The 19,203-nt window shown below is 49.3% G+C and overlaps 8 protein-coding genes across 8 annotated transcripts; 4 read left to right on the forward strand and 4 right to left on the reverse strand.

The window, feature by feature from the left end:
- The first annotated feature begins 146 nt into the window (after positions 1-146).
- V8C40DRAFT_87469 (Sec1-like protein) lies at positions 147-3,118 on the forward strand. The gene is made up of 5 exons (XM_083223551.1): positions 147-429; positions 493-530; positions 593-680; positions 741-1,090; positions 1,169-3,118. Exons 1-5 carry the CDS (start codon positions 396-398, stop codon positions 2,810-2,812), a joined length of 2,154 nt encoding a protein of 717 aa, XP_083069373.1. The 5' UTR covers positions 147-395; the 3' UTR covers positions 2,813-3,118.
- A 52-nt stretch (positions 3,119-3,170) lies between these two features.
- V8C40DRAFT_255037 (exonuclease V a 5' deoxyribonuclease-domain-containing protein) lies at positions 3,171-5,210 on the reverse strand. The gene is made up of 2 exons (XM_083217953.1): positions 4,782-5,210; positions 3,171-4,725 (listed from the first exon to the last, which is right to left on the reverse strand). The coding sequence occupies exons 1-2, from the start codon at positions 5,122-5,124 to the stop codon at positions 3,425-3,427; spliced, it is 1,644 nt and encodes a 547-aa protein (XP_083069374.1). The 5' UTR covers positions 5,125-5,210; the 3' UTR covers positions 3,171-3,424.
- Positions 5,211-5,869: 659 nt separating this feature from the next.
- On the forward strand, positions 5,870-8,529 carry V8C40DRAFT_255038 (transmembrane 9 family protein). The gene is made up of 2 exons (XM_083217954.1): positions 5,870-8,055; positions 8,115-8,529. Exons 1-2 carry the CDS (start codon positions 6,201-6,203, stop codon positions 8,180-8,182), a joined length of 1,923 nt encoding a protein of 640 aa, XP_083069375.1. The 5' UTR covers positions 5,870-6,200; the 3' UTR covers positions 8,183-8,529.
- Positions 8,530-8,602: 73 nt separating this feature from the next.
- V8C40DRAFT_255040 (vitamin-D-receptor interacting mediator subunit 4-domain-containing protein) lies at positions 8,603-9,876 on the reverse strand. The gene is made up of 2 exons (XM_083217955.1): positions 9,630-9,876; positions 8,603-9,559 (listed from the first exon to the last, which is right to left on the reverse strand). Exons 1-2 carry the CDS (start codon positions 9,775-9,777, stop codon positions 8,730-8,732), a joined length of 978 nt encoding a protein of 325 aa, XP_083069376.1. The 5' UTR covers positions 9,778-9,876; the 3' UTR covers positions 8,603-8,729.
- Positions 9,877-10,032: 156 nt separating this feature from the next.
- Positions 10,033-11,196, forward strand: V8C40DRAFT_255042 (ubiquinol-cytochrome-c reductase complex subunit-domain-containing protein). Its single transcript, XM_083217956.1, has 6 exons — positions 10,033-10,134; positions 10,238-10,281; positions 10,426-10,479; positions 10,749-10,842; positions 10,894-10,950; positions 11,003-11,196. Exons 1-6 carry the CDS (start codon positions 10,123-10,125, stop codon positions 11,009-11,011), a joined length of 270 nt encoding a protein of 89 aa, XP_083069377.1. The 5' UTR covers positions 10,033-10,122; the 3' UTR covers positions 11,012-11,196.
- Positions 11,197-11,344: 148 nt separating this feature from the next.
- On the forward strand, positions 11,345-13,945 carry V8C40DRAFT_87532 (dolichyl-P-Glc:Glc(2)Man(9)GlcNAc(2)-PP-dolichol alpha-1,2- glucosyltransferase). The gene is made up of 4 exons (XM_083223552.1): positions 11,345-11,712; positions 11,769-11,857; positions 11,920-12,512; positions 12,567-13,945. Exons 1-4 carry the CDS (start codon positions 11,491-11,493, stop codon positions 13,745-13,747), a joined length of 2,085 nt encoding a protein of 694 aa, XP_083069378.1. The 5' UTR covers positions 11,345-11,490; the 3' UTR covers positions 13,748-13,945.
- A 197-nt stretch (positions 13,946-14,142) lies between these two features.
- On the reverse strand, positions 14,143-14,589 carry V8C40DRAFT_269727 (uncharacterized protein; the record flags this gene model as incomplete). Its single annotated transcript, XM_083220120.1, has 1 exon — positions 14,143-14,589. One exon carries the CDS (start codon positions 14,587-14,589, stop codon positions 14,143-14,145), a length of 447 nt encoding a protein of 148 aa, XP_083069379.1.
- A 1,863-nt stretch (positions 14,590-16,452) lies between these two features.
- On the reverse strand, positions 16,453-17,382 carry V8C40DRAFT_255050 (uncharacterized protein). The gene has a single exon (XM_083217957.1). It carries the CDS (start codon positions 17,336-17,338, stop codon positions 16,598-16,600), a length of 741 nt encoding a protein of 246 aa, XP_083069380.1. The 5' UTR covers positions 17,339-17,382; the 3' UTR covers positions 16,453-16,597.
- Between the last annotated feature and the right edge of the window lie 1,821 nt (positions 17,383-19,203).

Here is a 19,203-nt window from a genome sequence, read left to right on the forward strand (position 1 = left end):
CAGTGAAGCCTCCTAGTGACCTCATCGCCCCGCGGCACTCCAACCAGCCACCGCTAGCGCTAAAGTTAGGGGCCAGGCACTAATGGTCGAGCCTGAAGCAGCCTGGGGTCGCCCGGAGTTTCAGCCTGTGCGCACCAACCCCGCCAAAACCCGACCTTCCTTTCAGCTTTGGTGATGCTTCACAAAACAAACTTGGCCTTCCCTCAGCCTCGACCGCACTCGAGCTTCCAGCTGCTGCTCACGCCTATAATCTCTGCGCTACCAAGAGAATCTATCAACTGTATTCGAGTTCATTGTCGCAAGCCGATCTTCCGCCTGTTTCTCCTGTCTTTTCCGCCTGTCGTTGACTTTGTCCATCACCGCCTGACGGGACAGCTCCGTTGAACTCCGTCACAATGGGGTTGTCCGTCTTTGAAGAGCAGCACAATGGTATGAACCTGAATCTCATGCTCGGGGAGTTTGCATTTGTCGCATTGCTGACACAGACTATAGTGATTTTGCAAGAAATCAAGAACATCACGCAAAACGATGTACGAGACCGCCTGCCCCTGTTTATCCCCTACCGACCGACAGCGATTCTGACCACTCCCAGTGGAAATGTTTGATAGTCGACGAGACCTCCAAGAAGATTGTCGACAATGTTGTCAAGTCAGATGACATCCTCAACAACAATATTGCCAGTCAGCCTCACCTCCCGTATCTCCGATTTGCGAGGCCCTCTACTGACACGATCTCCGCAGCCATCGAGCTGATCGAAGCTCGTCGCGAGTCTAACCCCGAGATGGACGCCATCTACCTCCTCAGCCCCGAACCGCACATTGTCGAATGCCTCCTGGCCGACTTCGAGCTCCGGCGCTACCGAAGAGGGTTTCTGGTATGGACGAACCTGCTAGACCCAGCCCTGCGAAGGAAAATCGACGAGTTCCCCGGCGTGCGCCAGCTGCGCGCGAGCTCTCGGACGCTGTTTGTCGATTTTTACCCTCGAGAATCACATTTGGTGACGTTCCGGGATCCCTGGAGCTTCCCGATGCTCTATCACCCGGCGTGTAATGCCATTGTCCCCAAGCATATGCAGCTCCTTGCGCAAAGAGTAAGCTTGGACTAGTCATGAATTTTCCTCTCCTTTTCTTTTGCTAGTCTGGAACTAGAATGCTGATGATGTGGTCAGATTGCCGGAATATGCATTACTCTCGGAGAATATCCCAAGGTGAGATACTACCGGCCGAAAAATGCCTTCCACGAGGCTTCCGTCTTGTGCACCCACCTGGCGAGATTCGTACAAGAAGAACTGGATAGCTATGCCCAATGGGACTCCAACTTCCCGCCTCCGTCGACCAGGCCACAGTCTACGCTTCTTATTACAGACCGATCGATGGACCTTATGGCTCCGTTAGTACACGAGTTCACCTATCAAGCCATGGCGCATGATCTGCTTCCAATCAAGGACGGCGACAAGGTTACTTTCCATACGGTAATCAACGAAGGGACACCAGATGCAGCGGAGAAGGACATGGAGCTTCAAGAAAAGGACAAGATTTGGGTCGAAAACCGCCACCGTCACATGAAGGACACAATTGACAAGCTCATGGGCGATTTCCAAAAGTTTTTGGATCAGAATCCCCATTTCACCAGGGAAAATACCGACACGACGAGTCTGAGCGCCATCCGAGACATGATGGCTGGATTGCCTCAGTTCCAGGAGATGAAAGAAGCTTATTCTTTGCATCTCACCATGGCCCAGGAGTGCATGAACAAATTCCAGCATCATAAATTGTCCGATACTGCGGCCATTGAGCAGACGCTGGCCACTGGGCTGGATGAGGACTACAAGAAGCCCAAAAATATCCTGGATTCAGTAGCTCGATTGCTGGATGACGATGCAGTCTCCCCTGGAGACCGACTTCGACTGATTACCCTCTATGCGCTATACCGTGACGGCATGATTTTAGACGATGTCAAGAAACTTCTCGCCCATTCAGGTCTTCCCATCCAAGACACGGAGACTATCATCAACCTGGAACACATTGGCGGAAGACCCATTAAGCAGCTAAAGGAGCAACGACAGGCAATTCCTCCGCTGTTCCCCCCTGACAATAAGAATTCTCAAGACGAGGACGATTATACTCTTTCCCGCTTTGAGCCTGTCCTGAAGCAGGTGCTGGACGGACTGACCAAAGGAACTCTGGATCAAACCCTTTTCCCATACGTCAAGCCACCGCTGGATCCGAACGAGGATATGCTTGCAGCTCAGGCAGGGTCACTTCGCGCTGCTGGACGACCAAACTGGGCAGCTGCCGGCCGACGGCCTCCCGAAAACCGCCAGAGGCTGATTGTCTTTATGGCTGGCGGTGCTACATACAGTGAAAGCAGGACATGCTACGAGCTTGGCAACGAGCGAAGCCGTGATATCATCCTAGCAACTTCGCATATGCTCACGCCCCAGCTCTTCCTCCGCCAAATTGGAGATTTGAGCCGCGACAAACGACAGCTGGACCTTCCCATTGAGCGCAAAAGACACGCACCCGCACATCTTTTCGAGCGTCCAGCGCCGCCACCACCGCCGGTTCAGGCTCGACCACCACAACAGCAGGCCGGAGCACCTCGGCCTGGCGCTGCTGCCCATCCAGTGGCTCGCCCAGGCGGCCTTCCTAGTCGACCGACTCCCAGCGGCGGTGCCGTGCCAACGCAAGCCATGGCCAACATGCACATCAATTCCAGCGGGCACAGGCCGACAACCTCAAACAGCTCCTATGACGACGGCAAAGCACACAAGGAGAAGAAGAGAAGAAATTTCTTGGGCTTAAAGAAATAGGGTTCTTTTCGAGAGAGGTCCTTTTCTTCCAGCTCCGCATCATCAGGTGGCGGGAACAAGATTAAGAAACTGCAAGCTTGAATTTCATCATATTACCAAAGAAGGCTTTCCTTTATTGATGGCAGACGAAGTACTTCTTTTTTATATTTTTTTTATTATTTCACTGCGAGGAGAGCCTTTTTTCGGACTCGTATGTTTGTCCCCCTATTTTCCAAAACTTTTGGGTACTACATTTTTCTGTTTCCCTAAAAGCGTGGCGTGGAGAATTGAGATTGAGCGATAGTTTTATTTGTGGTGGCGAATGAATGAATTCATGTATGGTTGAGATGTCTTAATATTCATGAGGCGAAAGTGAGAGGTAGTAAGTAGTAGAGTACTATAATTCTTTGTTCTTTTTTTGAAAGGTATAGAGAGACGGTGGTGGAGGTAATAAATTGCATTGCGTTGAAGAAGAGTAAAATATCCATGTCTTAGAAATGTTTGCTAACATGTGAGATGATATAATATATGGTGAAAAAACAAAAGACCACTCCGTGAAACGCTCCGCTGCTGCATCGTGAATCGTAACGAAATCAGATATGCCCGACAAAGAACAAAATTACAGTGCAAACATTAAAATCGTGTCTCGATTACTTTCTTCCCCTTGTTAACTCTCTCCTGAGCGCTCTTTACCCGCTCATCATCCATATTGCGCCTCCATTTGCAGCTCGGCGCGAACTCGCACGACGTACACTTGAACGCCTCTTCAATCGTCACGCCGTCAGGTTTCCTCTCGCCGCGCCACCAGCTCATGTCCCCAGCGAGATAGGTATCCAAAGTTTGCGCTGAAGCCGGAAAATCGATCACCGCAAGTTCTCGGCCATCATCCCGAAAGACGTACTGCACACGGAGTATAGAGCCGATCGAATCTGCGCCGCGCGGGAAAGTAAGCCGAATCTCATCCTCGACGAGGGTGACGAGTTCGCGGAGGGATCCGTATTTGAGGAGGTCAGGCACGCCGGGGGACGATTCGGGGATACCAGTGGGGTTGCCGTCCTGAGCGGCTTTTCCTTTCGCAGCGTTTCTTTTGAACTGCTCGTATTCTTCCGCCGAACTAGTGGGTGTGTCGAAGAAGATTTCGTCGTGGAGCTCTCCGATTTGCGACATGAAGGTGTCTGAGAAGCGCTCATCTGCATCTAATCCGTATCGCCTAAACACCTTGAAGAAGTCTAGCTCGCCAGCAGCCATGTTGGATAGAAAGCGATGATATAGCAGTAACTGAATCTTTGCAGGTCGAGCGGTTGCTGACGATACAGGTTTCGTAGTGCCCCTTGTTTTGACATCTGCAAGGAATACTTGGCTATTGTTACGTTTTGGCTTGCCGGGTTTGAGACCTCCAAAGTAGTCTGATATCATTGACTGGCTTTGACTAGGTTGAGATCCCTGGCTGGAGAGCTCTTCTTCAAATTCTGGGTTGGGGTTATCGTAGCTCAGGTCGTCAATGACGCCGTTGACCAGGTTGCCGTCCACCATGCCCCAGACCTCCAGCTCTCTTGTCAAACCCGTATCTCGTAATGTTCTTAATCCTTGGACTAGATTCCATAATCTCAGCCCAAAGCCGTCTTCTTTGTTTAGAATCTCAACCTTGACTGTTGTATGAACCTCATCTTCAAGCTTCTTGTGTACTTTGGAGCCTTTTTGCATCGCTGGTGTTCGAGTTTTCCGTCCACCAGGTAATCGTGTAAGTGTATACCAGTACTGAAGCTCGCACCATGCTCCAGCTGTCAGGTCGCTTACTGTTAGCGGCCTCTTTGGAAATGAGCGAAACCTCTTTAATGGGGATCGATCATCCTCAAATTCAAGCTCATCATCGTCGCTGATTTCTGTAAGCGGTGGTGACTGGATGGGTTTAATTGCTTGTAGAGCAGTGGTAACTGTATCTAGGTTTAGCTGCTTGTCAAACTGAAGTTGGCGAATCTAGTGTACTCACGATCGGGATATGCGACAGATGCACTGATGGAGGGAGGGGATGGGTTGATCTGTTTCTCGTCTGTCACTGATGTCGATGCAGATATCTCTTCCTTTATAGCAAAGCCATTTGATGGCGAAGCATAGCTGCGGTAGACATATTTCTGAGACGATGTGACCTCCCTCAAATCCTCGAAGCTTGAAATTGTCTTCTTGGCAGAGCTCGAAGCTGGGACGACAGCTCGATTTACATCATCCGTCGACTTGAGCGGCGGCGAGTGAGTCGAAGCAAGTTGGATGAGAAGCTCCTCGTCGTCGGTTTCAAAGTCGTAGCCAAACTCATCGTCGCTGGTTTGCACGGCCATGATTATCGCAGCAGCAGCAAATCAATCATGGTGCAAGTTGTGTTTTCGCCATGCGTGAATGCGATGGCGGGGTGAATCGACGTGCCTATTGAACCTAGCAGGTAGGCGGGTTAGTCTAAGAGATGCGTGATAGAAACACGCAGTTAACACGCAGTCACGTGAGCTAGGCATCTCTCTTGTGTGCTGAACAAGTTGGGAAGATGGCCGACTTCTGCCTAGGAAATGTCCAAGGATTGATCGAATTTCGTCGCTATTACGTTGAATTGCGTAATGGCTATAGAATCATTGACCGCAACATTGATTCCCTGTTAAGCTTAACAGTTATGGTAAGAGGATGGTTAAACCGCTGGCCGACTCAATTCATGTAAGTGGACACAACTGCACCTAATCACACTGCCCAAAGACCAAATCAGCTCATGTCCCTTATCGTCAGCAGCATCATTCTGCTTCACTATCTTCTGCTTCTGTATCTTCAATTCGCGGAATAATATCCGTACCTCGTGTTCCTCAGCCTAGTAGCAATTAATACGATGCAACTTCGTATATGCATCCCCAAGGCCGTTAGTTCGTAGCTGTCACTGGCACTTTTTGGCGTAGCTCGGGCTATACCCGCCCCAAGACGGCAAGTGGGCACAACCAGATATAGAAGCGGAAGCGGAATTCACAGTGAGCCGCATCTGACTAAGCAGAATGCTACAGTGGGTGGATGGACATTGAACAGCTGGCTGCAGCAACTCCGGACGCGAATACAGAACAAGCTCCTGAAGCTGCGCCTCCCGACTTCGAATTCGGACTCTACAATCTGCAGCTCCAGACTTGCGGCATTACTGGATCGTCGATTGCTGCTTCATCCGAACAAGCTTCATCTCTTTATCGCTCTTTGACGTCAATTGCGACCGAACTAGAACCCCTGGAATACGCCTGGCTGCGTCACTCCCCAACCGCTAACCCCCGAATCGAATTGGTCTGAGGACCGAGGCCGTAATCTAACGATTGCGTTGCGAAACGAACACCTCACCATCTTCGACCTCGACAACCTGCGTGGCATGATACAACCATAACATATCCCTCAAACAATGTATCTACGAAATAGTGCGCCCACGGCGCTTCTAGCGACTCTGCTCGCGCCGCTGGCGTCGGCCTTCTACCTCCCCGGAGTTGCCCCTTCCACATACAAGCTCAACGAAACTGTCCCGCTATACGTCAACAGCATCAAGCCCGTAGCGGCGCCGCAAGATGCTCGATTACACTCGATCGTCTCGTACGATTACTACCATCCGGCCTTTCAATTCTGCAAGCCAGAGGGCGGGCCAAAGCATGTGAAGGAGAGTCTGGGCAGCATCTTGTTTGGCGACAGGATAATGACGTCCGCCTTCCACCTCGAGATGGGCAAGAACGAAACTTGCAAGTCGCTCTGCTCTGTAAAATACCAGGAGAAGTCGGTGGATTTTGTGTCGACGAGGATTGAGCAGGGCTACAGCCTGAATTGGCTTGTCGACGGTCTTCCTGCTGGCCAGCAGATTCAGGACCAGCTGACGGGCACGACATTCTACAGCCCTGGGTTCTTGCTGGGACAAGACGATGAATCGGGCAACATTCTCTTCAACAACCACTACGAGATTTGGGTCGAGTACCACGAAGTCAGCGGAAACGAGAACCAGCTCCGAGTCGTCGGTGTCGTTGTTCAGCCCACCTCCAAAAAGTACGAAGGGGAAGCCGACTGTGGCGACAACCACCCGAACCTCGTCTTTGCCAAGGGCTCCGGTCCCCAGGAAGTCAAGTTCAGCTACAGCGTCTACTGGGTAAAGTCGCCTACCGCCTGGGCTACCCGTTGGGACAAGTATCTGCACGTCTTTGACCCCAAGATCCACTGGTTCTGGCTCGTCGACACCGCCATCATCGTCGTCATTCTTGTTCTCACCGTCATGTCCATTCTGATCCGAACTCTGAAGAAGGACATTGCGCGCTACAATCGCCTTGACCAGATCAACTTGGACGACCTGAGCGGTACCTCGATGCTTGAAGATGGTGTCCAGGAAGATTCTGGCTGGAAGCTGGTCCACGGCGATGTTTTCCGAACCCCATCGCGCCCACTTCTGCTTTCCATCCTTTTGGGCAACGGAGCTCAACTCTTTGTCATGACTGGATTCACTATCGTTTTCGCTTTACTGGGCTTCTTATCACCTTCCAACCGTGGTTCTTTGGGCACCATCATGATCATTCTCTACACTGTTCTCGGCATTGTTGGAGGATACACCTCGGCTAGGACGTACAAGGCCATGCAGGGTGAGCAGTGGAAGCTCAACATTGTCTTGACTCCTCTGCTGGTCCCCGGTATTGTGTTCATTGCCTTTTTCCTTCTGGATCTTTTCCTCTGGGCCAAAGAGTCTTCCGGCGCCGTGCCCTTTACCACCATGCTGGTCATCGTCGGCATCTGGTTCGTCATCTCCATTCCCCTCTCGTTTGCGGGCTCTTGGCTCGGCTTCAAGGCTGTTCAAATCGAAAATCCCGTCCGCACCAACCAGATCCCTCGCCAGATCCCACCGGTCACCACCTACCTCCAGCCCATCCCCAGCATGCTCATTGTTGGTCTATTGCCCTTTGGCGCTATCTTCGTCGAGCTTTACTTCATCATGAGCTCCATCTGGTTCAGCCGCATCTACTACATGTTTGGTTTCCTGTTCCTCTGCTACGGCCTCATGATCGCCGTCTGTGGTGCAGTCACCATCCTGATGACATATTTCCTCCTGTGCGCCGAGAACTACAACTGGCAGTGGAGATCTTTCTTGGCTGCGGGCATGAGCGGTGGCTACGTCTTCCTCAACTGTCTCCTCTACCTGGTCACCAAGGTCAAGCTTGGCGGCCTTGCGGGAACAGTCCTGTACATTGGCTACAGCGCCCTGATTTCCTTCCTCTTCTTTATTCTTTCCGGTAAGTTGTCAACCCATCTTCCCTGTTCTCGTGGATACAATGTCTAACTTTGAAACCAGGCACCATCGGCTACTTCGCCTCCTGGTGGTTCGTAAGAAAGATTTACTCTTCCATCAAGATTGACTAAATAAAGCAAAAAGGAGTGTGGTTACAATGCGTGGCGGTGATGTGTTTCAGTTTGACACCATCGCAGCTGAGAAAAAGGGGGCAACTTCGAATATATCTAGCAAACTTGTAAAGTACATGTACGACCATGGTGTGTACGGCGGTATCACTGTGAACGAGAAAGGGGCAGGGCAAGAAAAAACAGCGATTCCTCTATTTTGCACATTTAAAGGCAACGATTTTTCTTTTTTTTTGTTTGGTAGGTACAAGCAAATATGGAGAGGATGAGATTGGGCTGGGCGGAAAAGAGCAATGCGGGATAGACATGTTTAATTGAAGACTTTTTCGACTTATTTCAAGATCAATTGGACTACCTGGATAGAATCATGCCTTTTTTTTTCAAGGTTTCATTACCGAATCAGCTGGTACGTATAGTATGAGCCTTGTGTAATGTTATGAACAAAATATGTCTATTCAAGGTCTTATTAAATGCTTCTCTGTATTGAGCCCAATGTTCCAAATAACTCGCTATTGCTACTATTAAATGTTCATCCAGTTGCACGAGACAACTAATCCTCATCGTCGTCATCATCCAAATCATCCAGGTTAGTAAACTGGAACTGCTTCTTCTCCGCCTTTGCACTCTGAGGAGCAGCAACCGCTGCCTCCCCAGAGGCGCCGACAGCCATGCTTGCTCTCCGCCATTCGGCCTGCTGCTTTTCGATCTGTCGCTGCCTCTCTTGGCGTTGACGCTCCGCCTCCTTCTCGCGCTCCACGCGCTCTTGCTTCTCCTTTTCTTCCTTCTCTTTGCGCTCCTCCTCTTCTTTGCGTTTCCGATCTTCTTCTGCGACGGGATCGTAGCCTCTGGGGTCGATGCCTTGCTCCAGAAGAATCTGGTTGGATGCGAGCGCACCAGAGCGAATCTTGTCTTCCAACGGCCAGGGGAAGAAGAGTTGTCCCGATAGAGGGTTGAGGAACTGCGTCATCTGGTCGGGGAGAGTGGTATGTAAAGCAGCCTGTGCTTGCTGGGCAGATTGCTCGATGGTGCCATTCGTGGGAGCAGGGCTCTGCATAGGATTTGGAGTCTGTGCAGAGGGCGTCATGGCAGATTGAGCCTGAGAATCGGGAAGCGGAGTTTGACTCTCTTGAGTGGCAGCCATGGCATTCAGAATAGCGGCGGGCGGCATGGACGTCTTGCTGATGCGACGGGCATGGCCGAGAAGCTCTTCGTAGACGATGGGGAAGTTTGGTTCGGTGGGGTAGATGGTGACTTGGGTGTTGACGATATCTTTGCGCGTCGTTGCGAGGCAGGTGAGCGTCTCGCGGATCTGGGCGTCGAGAGACGCGGACAGCTGGCGAAGCTGCAGGATCTTGAGGTGGTTGTTCTGATGTATTTCAACTGAGAAGCTGCATTAGAGATTTTGTCTTATGTGCAATGCGATAGATACTGGATGTATCTTGGCGCATACCTTGCTCGAGCCCCTTGCAGAGCTCATTGTCTGCAGCCTTGAGCTCCTCTGCCTGAATAGCCGAAGGGTGGTATTTCGTGACCGAATCAATCAGAGTCGCAAGAGCTTTTTCAAGGCGCTCAAACCGGCCGTCAATGTACGTATCCATGGTTGTGTTCAACCCTGTTCCGCAATTTGATTCCAGGAGGCTGCAAAAAGGCGGAATGGCAAAAGTAAACAAAGGTTGAAAGGCCAAAGCAAAGCGACGAGGCTGATTGATTGAATCAGAAACGAGGCACGTTTGCTTCGATAACCAAAGCTGGTGTGGGGCCCTCTCTGAGCCGATCATGCGATTGGCCCAACCAAATTCGAGATGTGCTTAGTCAGAGCCTCAGGCCAAAATCCTGGCCGAGAATCGCCGGCAATTCGAACAAACTCGCGCAACTTTTGAGTGACGGCACTTTGACGAGCAATTGATCGATACACGCGGTTCCCGCTGCCAGAACAAGTCAAGATGGTTTCTAAGGTACGTTTCCAGACTGTTCCACTGGGTGGAAGTTTGCTGCTCCGTCGGGATGAAGAAATGCGGCGGGTTAAAACGCAAGAGCTAACTTTTTGTTGCGAAACAGACTCCCTTCCGCGCTGCGGAATTCAAGAGCGCCTACGGTCCCAAGTACGTTCGAACTATATGATCATGATGGTGGAAAATTTTGTGATTTGGGGGAGTGCACGGCTGGAAGGGGGAGAGGCTCCTGAGAAAAGCTTTCCGGCTGTAGCAGTTTTTGTATGGGTGTATGAGCTGACATTTCCGCAAAAGGTACGCTTTCCAGCCCAACTACCGCGGCATCTCCATCCAGACTGCCACCCGATAGTAAGTGTCTCTCTTATTTCTTTCTTTCTTTAACTTGGGGAAGACTGGGGAAAGCTACAAGGAGGTGTCGAACCTTGCATGCGACTGGAGGGGGAGTGGTGTGATGAAGAGGTGTGATGGAGAGATGCCCTCAAATCTCATCACATCGCTAAACTTGCTACGGAATATCGCAAAATTCTCGAGACTGCCCGTCTGTTCGACGTTGCATCCGGAATTCAGCTCTTTCGCGCGTAAATATAGAGTCTTCCATTTTGCTAACAGGTCGATAGTGGCTTCCGAGCTGCCACCATCGGCGGTGGTCTCGGCGTTGCTCTGATGCTCTTCGCCTCCAGCCTGCCCCGTGTCCGTTCTGACATCCTCGTAGTAAGTGCTTGCTCCTAGCAGGAAGAAGATGGTATACTCACAATGGCCTAGAAAATCCCCTTCGTTGGCGGCTTCTGGGAGAAGCAGGAGGTTCACCCTGCCGACAACGTAAGCTCCCCTTGATGGATTCTGTCACACTTTGGATACTAACTTGTGGTAGCCCTTCTAAATGCACTTGCTGGATGGTGTTTGTAAAATTGTAACAAGGCTTTGCGCAGCTTGCCTTTGTATAAGAGATACACAATAGACTTTTCCTAAACCATATCTGCCTGCTTTTGTAATCGTGCTTTGCTTTGTGAAATGAGGTAGATAATCTCATGTATACTATAAATGTTTATTTTCCATAAAATCGATTGAGATGTGTTGACAATCCAGATAATCAGCATGTTCGAGTTGCACTTCGTCTCTAAGCTGGGTCAATTACAGTGCTCTTCGTACTATCCATACTGTCCACTTCTCATTCATCTTGACAGCTCATCTCATTTCGACCTCTCTCCCCTTCAACAACACGGCATGCCTCAGCTTGTGAAATTGCATACAATAAAATGACACACTCGTTATAATTCCCACTGTTTTGTCATGCAGATGCGCACTTCTGCACGTTATTTCTAAATTTATTTAGTTGGTTCAAGACGCTCATTTGCCAGCATGGCATCAAACGCCCCTGATGCCCTCGCTGCTGCAGCAAAATTCCAATTCGCAACATGGGCCGCCGGCGCTGTCCCGATTGCTTTTGTTCTTCATATTCTTCTTTTTAGAGGCAATGGCAGTAGTTCTGGGGGGTTGGGCCTTTTGTTCACCGTTTCCCTTGCGGCAGCGACGTTTCTTTGGCTGGGTGTGGTGTCTGAAATCGTTCCTGAGCCGTATCTGGTGAGTCTGCAAACGAACAACACATTTGTGGCAGTATGCTAATGATGTATAAACAGGATGAAGTGTTTCATATTCCTCAGGCTCAGAAATATTGCGAAGGAAAATTCTTAGAATGGGACGACAAAATCACGACTCCCCCAGGACTGTAAGTCATTAACCTCTCAATCTTAGGTCAAGGGATAGCCTCTAACAGTTTGTTACTTATAGGTATTGGTTATCAATCTTGATCCCACAAGCAGCAAAAAGCAGCGGCCTCATCGCCTCGTACGCATGTGATCCCAAGACATTGAGAGCCACCAATGCAATCGGCGTAATCATCCTGAGTTACATCGCCTTGCTATGTCGGAAAGAGATCGAAGCACGTCTGCATCAAGCACATTCATCCGTCAACATTAACGCCGTATCTCAATATGCCATGCACACAGCCTTTAACATTGCGCTGTTCCCTCTACTCTTCTTCTTTTCGGGCCTTTATTACACGGACGTCATTTCCACTGCTGTTGTCCTTGTGGCATTTTTGAATCATTTGCACCGAGTTGGGCGGGATCACAGCTCGTTCCTAAGCGATATCGTCACCATTGTCCTTGGACTATGGACTCTCATCATGAGACAGACAAACGTTTTCTGGGTAGTTGTCTTCATGGGAGGGCTAGAAGCTGTGCATTCCGTCAAGAGTTTACGACCAAAGTCTGTCCCTTGGCCATCTATGACAACGTTATCGGAGCAATTGCTGTTCTTCATCAAGAGGTGGTCAGTTGGACATGTCCATGACTTGCCACTCCACCTGGCATATCCCGAAGGTAAGATGAAAAATATTCTAGATTTTATGCCTGGTCGCTAATTCATTGAATTAGACATGCTATTCACCGCCGTCAGTCTCATAATAGCAGCCCTGTGCAACCCCATCCGAGTCGCAAGGCAAATATGGCCCTATATCACCGTCTTGGCTGCCTTTGCAGGATTCGTCGCATGGAACGGCGGCGTTGTTCTGGGCGACAAGTCTAACCACGTTGCTACCATCCATCTACCACAGATGCTCTACATCTGGGCATTTTTCGGCTTCTTCTCACTACCGCTCTTCGTGCCATATGTTGTGTTGGGGCTAGATGCCTTGCGAAGTGTCTTCAGATCAGGCTCTGCATCTCCAAAGTCAAGTACAGAAACATCAGATGCCTCTTCAAACTCGACCTCTCAGCCCGCACCCTCGCTCCCGCTGAAATTCTTCAGTGCCATTTTCAACAATCGTCTGCTTTGGCCACTATACATAATCGCAACATTCGTCCTGTCCACCCTCATCGTCCGCTTCAACACCATCATTCATCCATTCACTCTCGCCGACAACCGCCACTACATGTTTTACGTCTTCAGATACACCATCCGCCGCGCACCTTGGATCCGCTACTTTCTCATTCTTCCTTACACACTCAGCCGTTGGTTCGTCTGGGGCACTCTATCCGGCTGCACGAACTGGATCTCTGGTTCTCACAAAGACGATTGCTCAGCGTACTATCATTCGTCCCGCCCATCGCCTTTTAGCTGCGACCCATTTGCGAAAGCAGAAGCAACCCATAAAACCACCAAAGGTGAATCTCAAGACGCGCAAGCACAGACACAGAAAGAATTGCAACAGCGATTCTTTCAGGATCCTCTCCTGTTCTCAACAGAGCCTGTATCGACTTCCACAGGACTCATCTTCCTGGTAGCCACCGCTCTGTCACTTATCACAGCGCCGCTTGTCGAGCCCCGCTACTTTATCATTCCCTGGGTCATCTGGAGGCTCCTCGTCCCCGCTTGGCGGTTGCACGATCACCAAACTGCGACGAATAGTTTGTTCGATGGTGTCACCCCGACGACAATATGGGGCAAGTTTGTGACTTTTTGTCGCTTTTACGATGTGAGACTTATTCTCGAGACGGTTTGGTTCATTGCCATCAATCTCGTCACTGGATACATCTTCCTCACCAAGCCGTATGTTTGGAAGGCTGAAGATGGAACGATCCTGGACGAAGGAAGACTACAGCGGTTCATGTGGTGAAACAAAAGAAAAAATTGCATCAGCCAAGTGAGGCACTGCCGTTAAGATAGAATATTGTATTGTTAAGAGGTCCTTGAGCAACCTCATTCTTCTTATGCTAGATAGAATAGAATACGAATGCAAAGTTTCGTTCGTCAAAAGATTCCTAACCCGGTTGCCAAAACGCCGCGCCCATGTTCTCGAATCCCAAACCCAAAAGTCCCAAATGAATGCCTTCCCGTCGGCGTTGTTTTGATGTTTTGCAGCCTTGTTGCCCAAATTCCAAAAAGTCGCTCTAATCATGTATATACGTTTTTCTCGTTGCTGGTGGCCAAGCAGGAAGAGGTGAGAAAGGGAGAGAAGAAGAAAAATCAAAGACCAGTCATTCTTGAGTCGTTCAGTGACGTGGTAATCACCTATAAACTCAGGCGATCGAGACTCAAGCCATCATTACTCCTTACTCGGCGAATCACGCCAAGCTTAAAGAACTTTTCCTCTCCAGCCGCCGTCCTGCCGCCGATATACCACTTGTCAGCGCCGAGGGCATCGCGAAAGCCTTCACTACTGCTATCGCTGCCTCTCCTGCGCCCGCCGGGGATGGGGATGGCGCCGCCGGGAGATCCGCGCGGCGTGTGGATGGCGACGTTGGTGGATGATGTCGTAGCAGCGTTTGTGGAGATTGCGCGGGCGGTGGAGGCGGTTGAAGAAGCTGCTGCTGCTGCTGCGGCTGTTGTGGAGGCGACGGCAGATGCAGATGCAGCAGCTTGAGAGGTATGTTTGCTGGCCTGCTGGGTGAGGGAGGGCGCTTGCTGGCGGAAGGAGTTGAAGAAGGAGGAGAGGAAGAAGGGACGTTGTGAGGGCATCGTATTGCTTTGCTTGTCTTCGATGCGAGGGATGTTTGGTGGTGTTACACTCATGTATGTTGTTTTAGGTTTCGCTTCGTTTGGATGCAGGTCGTTGAAGATTATTATGCGTAGGCAGATTTGGATTATCAGCTGCCTGTGCGCGGGTGCGTGCGTTTGACGTAGGGCTTGCGAGGGAGAGGTCCCGAGAGTCCGCCTATGGGGGCGTCCCAGGCTTGCAGATTTATGCGAAAATGCCTGCAGCTGCTCACAGTCTATCGAATGAGGGACGTTCGTCGCGGCTGGGCCGTGATGCGGTGAGGCCTGGCGGTGTTTTTTTTGCGGAGCCGGAAGCGCAAGAGTGAGATTGAAGTCGAGAGTGTCGTGTTTCCGGGCGATCGAGAGGGAGAGCCCAAGGGAGACGCAGAGAAGTCGCGCGATAGGGAGAGCAGATGGAGGGCAAATCTCGCGATGATATGAAGAAAAGGACAAGATTCACTCAGGAGAGACGTCGTGGTTAATGAAGATGAAGCTGAGCCGAGCGCAAGGGCCGTTGGTCCGAAGATGGATTAAAGCAAGGCAAGTTTTACGGTCCGAGAGGTTCTGACGTCGAAGAGTCGGCAAAACTCGGGCAGTCGGGCCAGTACCCAGTACGGGGGAGTGCTAATGGCGGGGCTGCGATAGGCTGGAAATGTGGAAATACAGCACCTGGATGGCCTGGGCTGGCCTGGGGCAAGCGTCACGGACCACCTGCAAGTCACACTGTGCATGTACTGGTACAAGGGCCTTGGCGCAAATCCATCGGGCTTTTGTTTTTGGTCCGTGGACTTGGACTCAATGACAGCCCAGATGAACTGCTACAGTGTCACTCGGGGTTCGTTATCTAGATGGAGGCGGGACGCAAGATTCACAAGAGGATGCATCCATGGATATTTATGAGCTGATGTCTGCGGGGAAACGAGGGTTACTAGGTAGTTTTCAGCAAGGGAAATAGACAACGTCCAACACCTAACAATAGACTCGAATAATCAGATCGGACCGCCTCTCACAAACGGGGCGTCCGCTCAGCGCGCAACTCGACAGCACTTGACTAAGAAGTGGCGTGAGTTTCCTGCACCGTCTGTAGGCAACGGCGTGTTTTCTTCCCCGTCTTCTTCATCTAGCAGCATCCCCAAGTCTGGGGTAATAACTCGTGTCAGCCCATGGCGCTTGTGTTGTTGTGCCGTTGGCCGGATTGATTGATTGAGGGATAGTCTCTGTCAAATATGCATCGTCTCCGCATCCATCCCACGAACTGTGGTTGCATTCAAGCATTCAAGGTGCCCGGAAACCACTCATCAAGTGATCATACGCAGTGCCGCTGGGGCTTCTTCCGAGTTGTTTTCTTGCGTCTTGTATCATGACAAGGGATCAGTGAGTGGAAGCGAAATACAAGGGAGTCATGTGCTCTTCGGAATAGGAAAAGGAGAGAAAGCTTGTTCACAGCCTCGGGTTAAGGGGAAGAGAACCGAACAGTGAGTGCTTGTAACGGAACACACGGTAGGCACGGATCTCAGCCGAAGTTCTTCAAGGAACTACTGCAAGTTTCCTAGACTCATCATCTTTTGCTTAGAATCCATGTGCCGTAGATTGATTCAAGGGATGCTTCTTCATGCGCTTCTACCAGGCACCTAGAGCGCACTAATCCGAACCAGGATGCATTTAACGGGGATGCCGTTTAATCGAAAACGTTTTAGCGCATCGGCTTGCCTCGGTAGGTACGTACCCCGTATTACACGCATCAGCTGTTGCTTGGCGTTTTGGCCAAAGAGAGTCAAGCGCGGAGATGGGAGAAGAAGAAGCATATTCTTCAACAAGCACGTGAAAGAGGAACTTGTGCAAACAGCATTATCGATACAATTCAATGAAACAATTCTAACGCTAACAATATCTGTCTACTTCTATGCATCATGAATCATCGCCATCATTGCGACCTTATGCCAATTTTGAAATCCAATCCAATGCTAAGAAACGCTCAACAATGCATCCATTACAGCATCGCACCGCCATTCACCAGCACCGTCTGGCCCACGACCCATGAGCTATCACCACTGGCCAAGAACTTGATCGTGTTGGCAATCTCCTCAGCCTCGCCCAGTCGGTTGAAGGGACTCCAGCTCTTGATGGCATTGACCAGAGTCTCAGGCTTGCCCTTGTAGAAGAGCTCAGTACCCGTCGGGCCAGGAGCCACGGCGTTGACGATGATGCCCTTGGAAGCCAATCCCTTGGCCATGACACGAGTCATCTGCTCGATGGCGCCCTTTGTGGCAGCGTAGAGGAGATACTTGGGCGGCGCCATTGAAAAGTGACAGACTCCCGTAGAGATGAAGATGATGCGCGATCCAGGCGGCATGTGGGGGAGCGCCTTCTGGACCAAAAAGTAGGGCCCCTTGACGTTGAGGTCGAAGCACTTTGCAAAGTCTTCCTCCGTAGTGTCCTCAACATCACGCATTGGCATGATGCCGGCGCTGGCCACGATTGTGTCGATGCGGCCGAATTTGGTCACGGCAGCGTCAACCAGACGAGTCAAATCGTCGATGTTGCCGGCGTCAGCCTGGACGGCAATGGCGCGGTCTGGGCCGAAGGACTCGACCATGGCGTTTGCAGAGGCGGCGTCGCTGAGGTAGTTGATGACAATCCGGGCGCCTTCTTTGTAGAGGCGTTCGGCAGTGGCCTTGCCAATGCCGTTGGAGGCGCCGGTGATGAGAACGACTTTGTCTTGAAGAGACATGATTCAGTCTTTCTTTTTAATTAGTTGAAAATTGAAACTGTGGCTTGTGAAATGTGTGATTAGATGTTGGTAGAGTGATATCAAGTGCTTATTGCTGGTGTTTGTTGATGTTATTGAAGCTGTAAGTGATAGAGATGCTGATGATGAGACGAATTTGACAGCAACACGAACGAAACCGTCCATTATATATTTACATCTTCATCTCCTGACAAATTCAATTGAATCCCACTCGCCTCCATCGTTCCATCGTCGCCGTCCGAGAAATTCTAAACCATCCGATGCTGCCCCGAGGCTACGGATTTTTGATGCCAGTGAAGATAAATCCATGGCGGGCAGTAAAATCGAGCCTCTGGCTAGCGCCGCTGTGTCTGCCGGGCGTGGGCGTCGGGTATAGAGGGACCAAGTGGGAAGTGATAAATCCGATGATGGCGTCACTGGCTCGCTCTTCGCGCAAACCACGGAGGATTGAATGCGCGAAGGCGGTTAATCGTACGGAGTTTCTTTTACCTTTTTTCTTCTATATCTCTTATTTTGTCTTTTTTTAATAGTCGATTTTTTCGGAGTGCAACTTTCCCATGATGGGCCAGTGGACGCTTGTAACACGGGAGTGGAATGTTCTCTGGCCCGACAGAAGTGGCTCCAGGGCCGAGATCCGCAGAGCCACAGAGTACATGTATTTGCAGATATCCTCCGTTCGTCAGATGCCTTGGTGCATTTAGTATACACGGGAGCCTCGCTATTGAATTAAATTGACTGATGCATATTCTGATATGAGATATTTGCCTCAGAGGTTACTTCATGTTAGTATTAATCGGTTCGATCGGTGTCTACTTGTAGCTGCATGCAGCTTGGCATTGATCTTGGTACTGGTCGCGTGCCTCATCGATAGAGAGATTTACGAAAAGCCGAGACTCATTCGCTGAGTGTACATCGGGACATCCCAAAATATTGGAAATCTTGCTGAAAGGAATAAGAGAAATGGATACAGCTTGAACATTTTATGTTCCACAGCTCACTCAAAGTCATTACACTGTTTCTTTTGAAATGGTGCAGGGTAGATCTTGACCCTCACATGCATGCATCCTCAGCAGTATGCAACAGTACTGGCCCCTCTCTCATATGCTTGCTGCCCCGATTCTCTGCCTCTGTCTTTTACCCGCATCATGTGCATTCCCACGTTACACGCACATGCTCAGCTGGCCCCTCACTTTGATGCAGGCCGACATTAGACGCTCCACTCTAACCGCAATGACATGCATCTTGCAGCTTCATCTCTGGAGCATAAGTCAAACCATATACTAAAGGGCCACACGTACTAGAGGGCTACACTAGCCCGGTCGTAATAAATATTAAATTAAAGAGAAAAAATTAATATAATAGTATTATAACGTTATTTTATTATTGTTTTTTCTTATTCTAATAGAAATATATAATAAATATTTTTATTTTTATTAATTTTAACTTTATCTAATACTATAGTATATTATAATTATTATTTTATTTTTTTCTTTATAGCTATAATCTTTTTAATTTTAATAAACTAATTATAATATCTTAACCTAATATTAGATAATATAAGGTAAGTTCCTAAGGTAATAAGCTAAGGTTAATTAATTTATATTAGTAAAAAAGATAAAAAATATTTTTAAGTAAATATAATTATAAAGTAAGTAAAATATAATAAAAATTTAGTTTATATTTAATTTTAATACTTTATTAATAATTATTTATTTAAGTTATTTAAAAAGTATAAAAAATTAAATTTTATATATTTAATTATTTTTAATAACTTACTTTATAAAGTTTTATTATACTTAGTAAACCTATAACCCTAAGGTTAAGGCTTATATATTAATAAAATATAT

This window comes from Trichoderma camerunense, assembly GCF_050948025.1.
Source record: "Trichoderma camerunense strain CBS 138272 chromosome Unknown V8C40scaffold_19, whole genome shotgun sequence".
NCBI classification, from domain to species: domain Eukaryota; kingdom Fungi; phylum Ascomycota; class Sordariomycetes; order Hypocreales; family Hypocreaceae; genus Trichoderma; species Trichoderma camerunense.

Coding starts and splice junctions, on each gene's coding strand:
- V8C40DRAFT_87469 (XM_083223551.1), top strand. CDS start 396: ATGGGGTTGTCCGTCTTTGAAGAGCAGCACAATG. Junction 430..492: donor CTTTGAAGAGCAGCACAATG/GTATGAACCTGA, acceptor CACAGACTATAG/TGATTTTGCAAGAAATCAAG. Junction 1,091..1,168: donor TGCAGCTCCTTGCGCAAAGA/GTAAGCTTGGAC, acceptor TGATGTGGTCAG/ATTGCCGGAATATGCATTAC.
- V8C40DRAFT_255037 (XM_083217953.1), bottom strand. CDS start 5,124: ATGGCCGTGCAAACCAGCGACGATGAGTTTGGCTACGACTTTGAAACC. Junction 4,726..4,781: donor ATCTGTCGCATATCCCGATC/GTGAGTACACTA, acceptor ACCTAGATACAG/TTACCACTGCTCTACAAGCA.
- V8C40DRAFT_255038 (XM_083217954.1), top strand. CDS start 6,201: ATGTATCTACGAAATAGTGCGCCCACGGCGCTTCTAGCGACTCTGCTC. Junction 8,056..8,114: donor CCTCTTCTTTATTCTTTCCG/GTAAGTTGTCAA, acceptor CTTTGAAACCAG/GCACCATCGGCTACTTCGCC.
- V8C40DRAFT_255040 (XM_083217955.1), bottom strand. CDS start 9,777: ATGGATACGTACATTGACGGCCGGTTTGAGCGCCTTGAAAAAGCTCTT. Junction 9,560..9,629: donor CTGCAAGGGGCTCGAGCAAG/GTATGCGCCAAG, acceptor GCAGCTTCTCAG/TTGAAATACATCAGAACAAC.
- V8C40DRAFT_255042 (XM_083217956.1), top strand. Junction 10,480..10,748: donor ATCCAGACTGCCACCCGATA/GTAAGTGTCTCT, acceptor ACAGGTCGATAG/TGGCTTCCGAGCTGCCACCA. Junction 10,843..10,893: donor TCCGTTCTGACATCCTCGTA/GTAAGTGCTTGC, acceptor ACAATGGCCTAG/AAAATCCCCTTCGTTGGCGG.
- V8C40DRAFT_87532 (XM_083223552.1), top strand. CDS start 11,491: ATGGCATCAAACGCCCCTGATGCCCTCGCTGCTGCAGCAAAATTCCAA. Junction 11,713..11,768: donor TCGTTCCTGAGCCGTATCTG/GTGAGTCTGCAA, acceptor ATGTATAAACAG/GATGAAGTGTTTCATATTCC. Junction 11,858..11,919: donor ATCACGACTCCCCCAGGACT/GTAAGTCATTAA, acceptor TGTTACTTATAG/GTATTGGTTATCAATCTTGA.
- V8C40DRAFT_255050 (XM_083217957.1), bottom strand. CDS start 17,338: ATGTCTCTTCAAGACAAAGTCGTTCTCATCACCGGCGCCTCCAACGGC.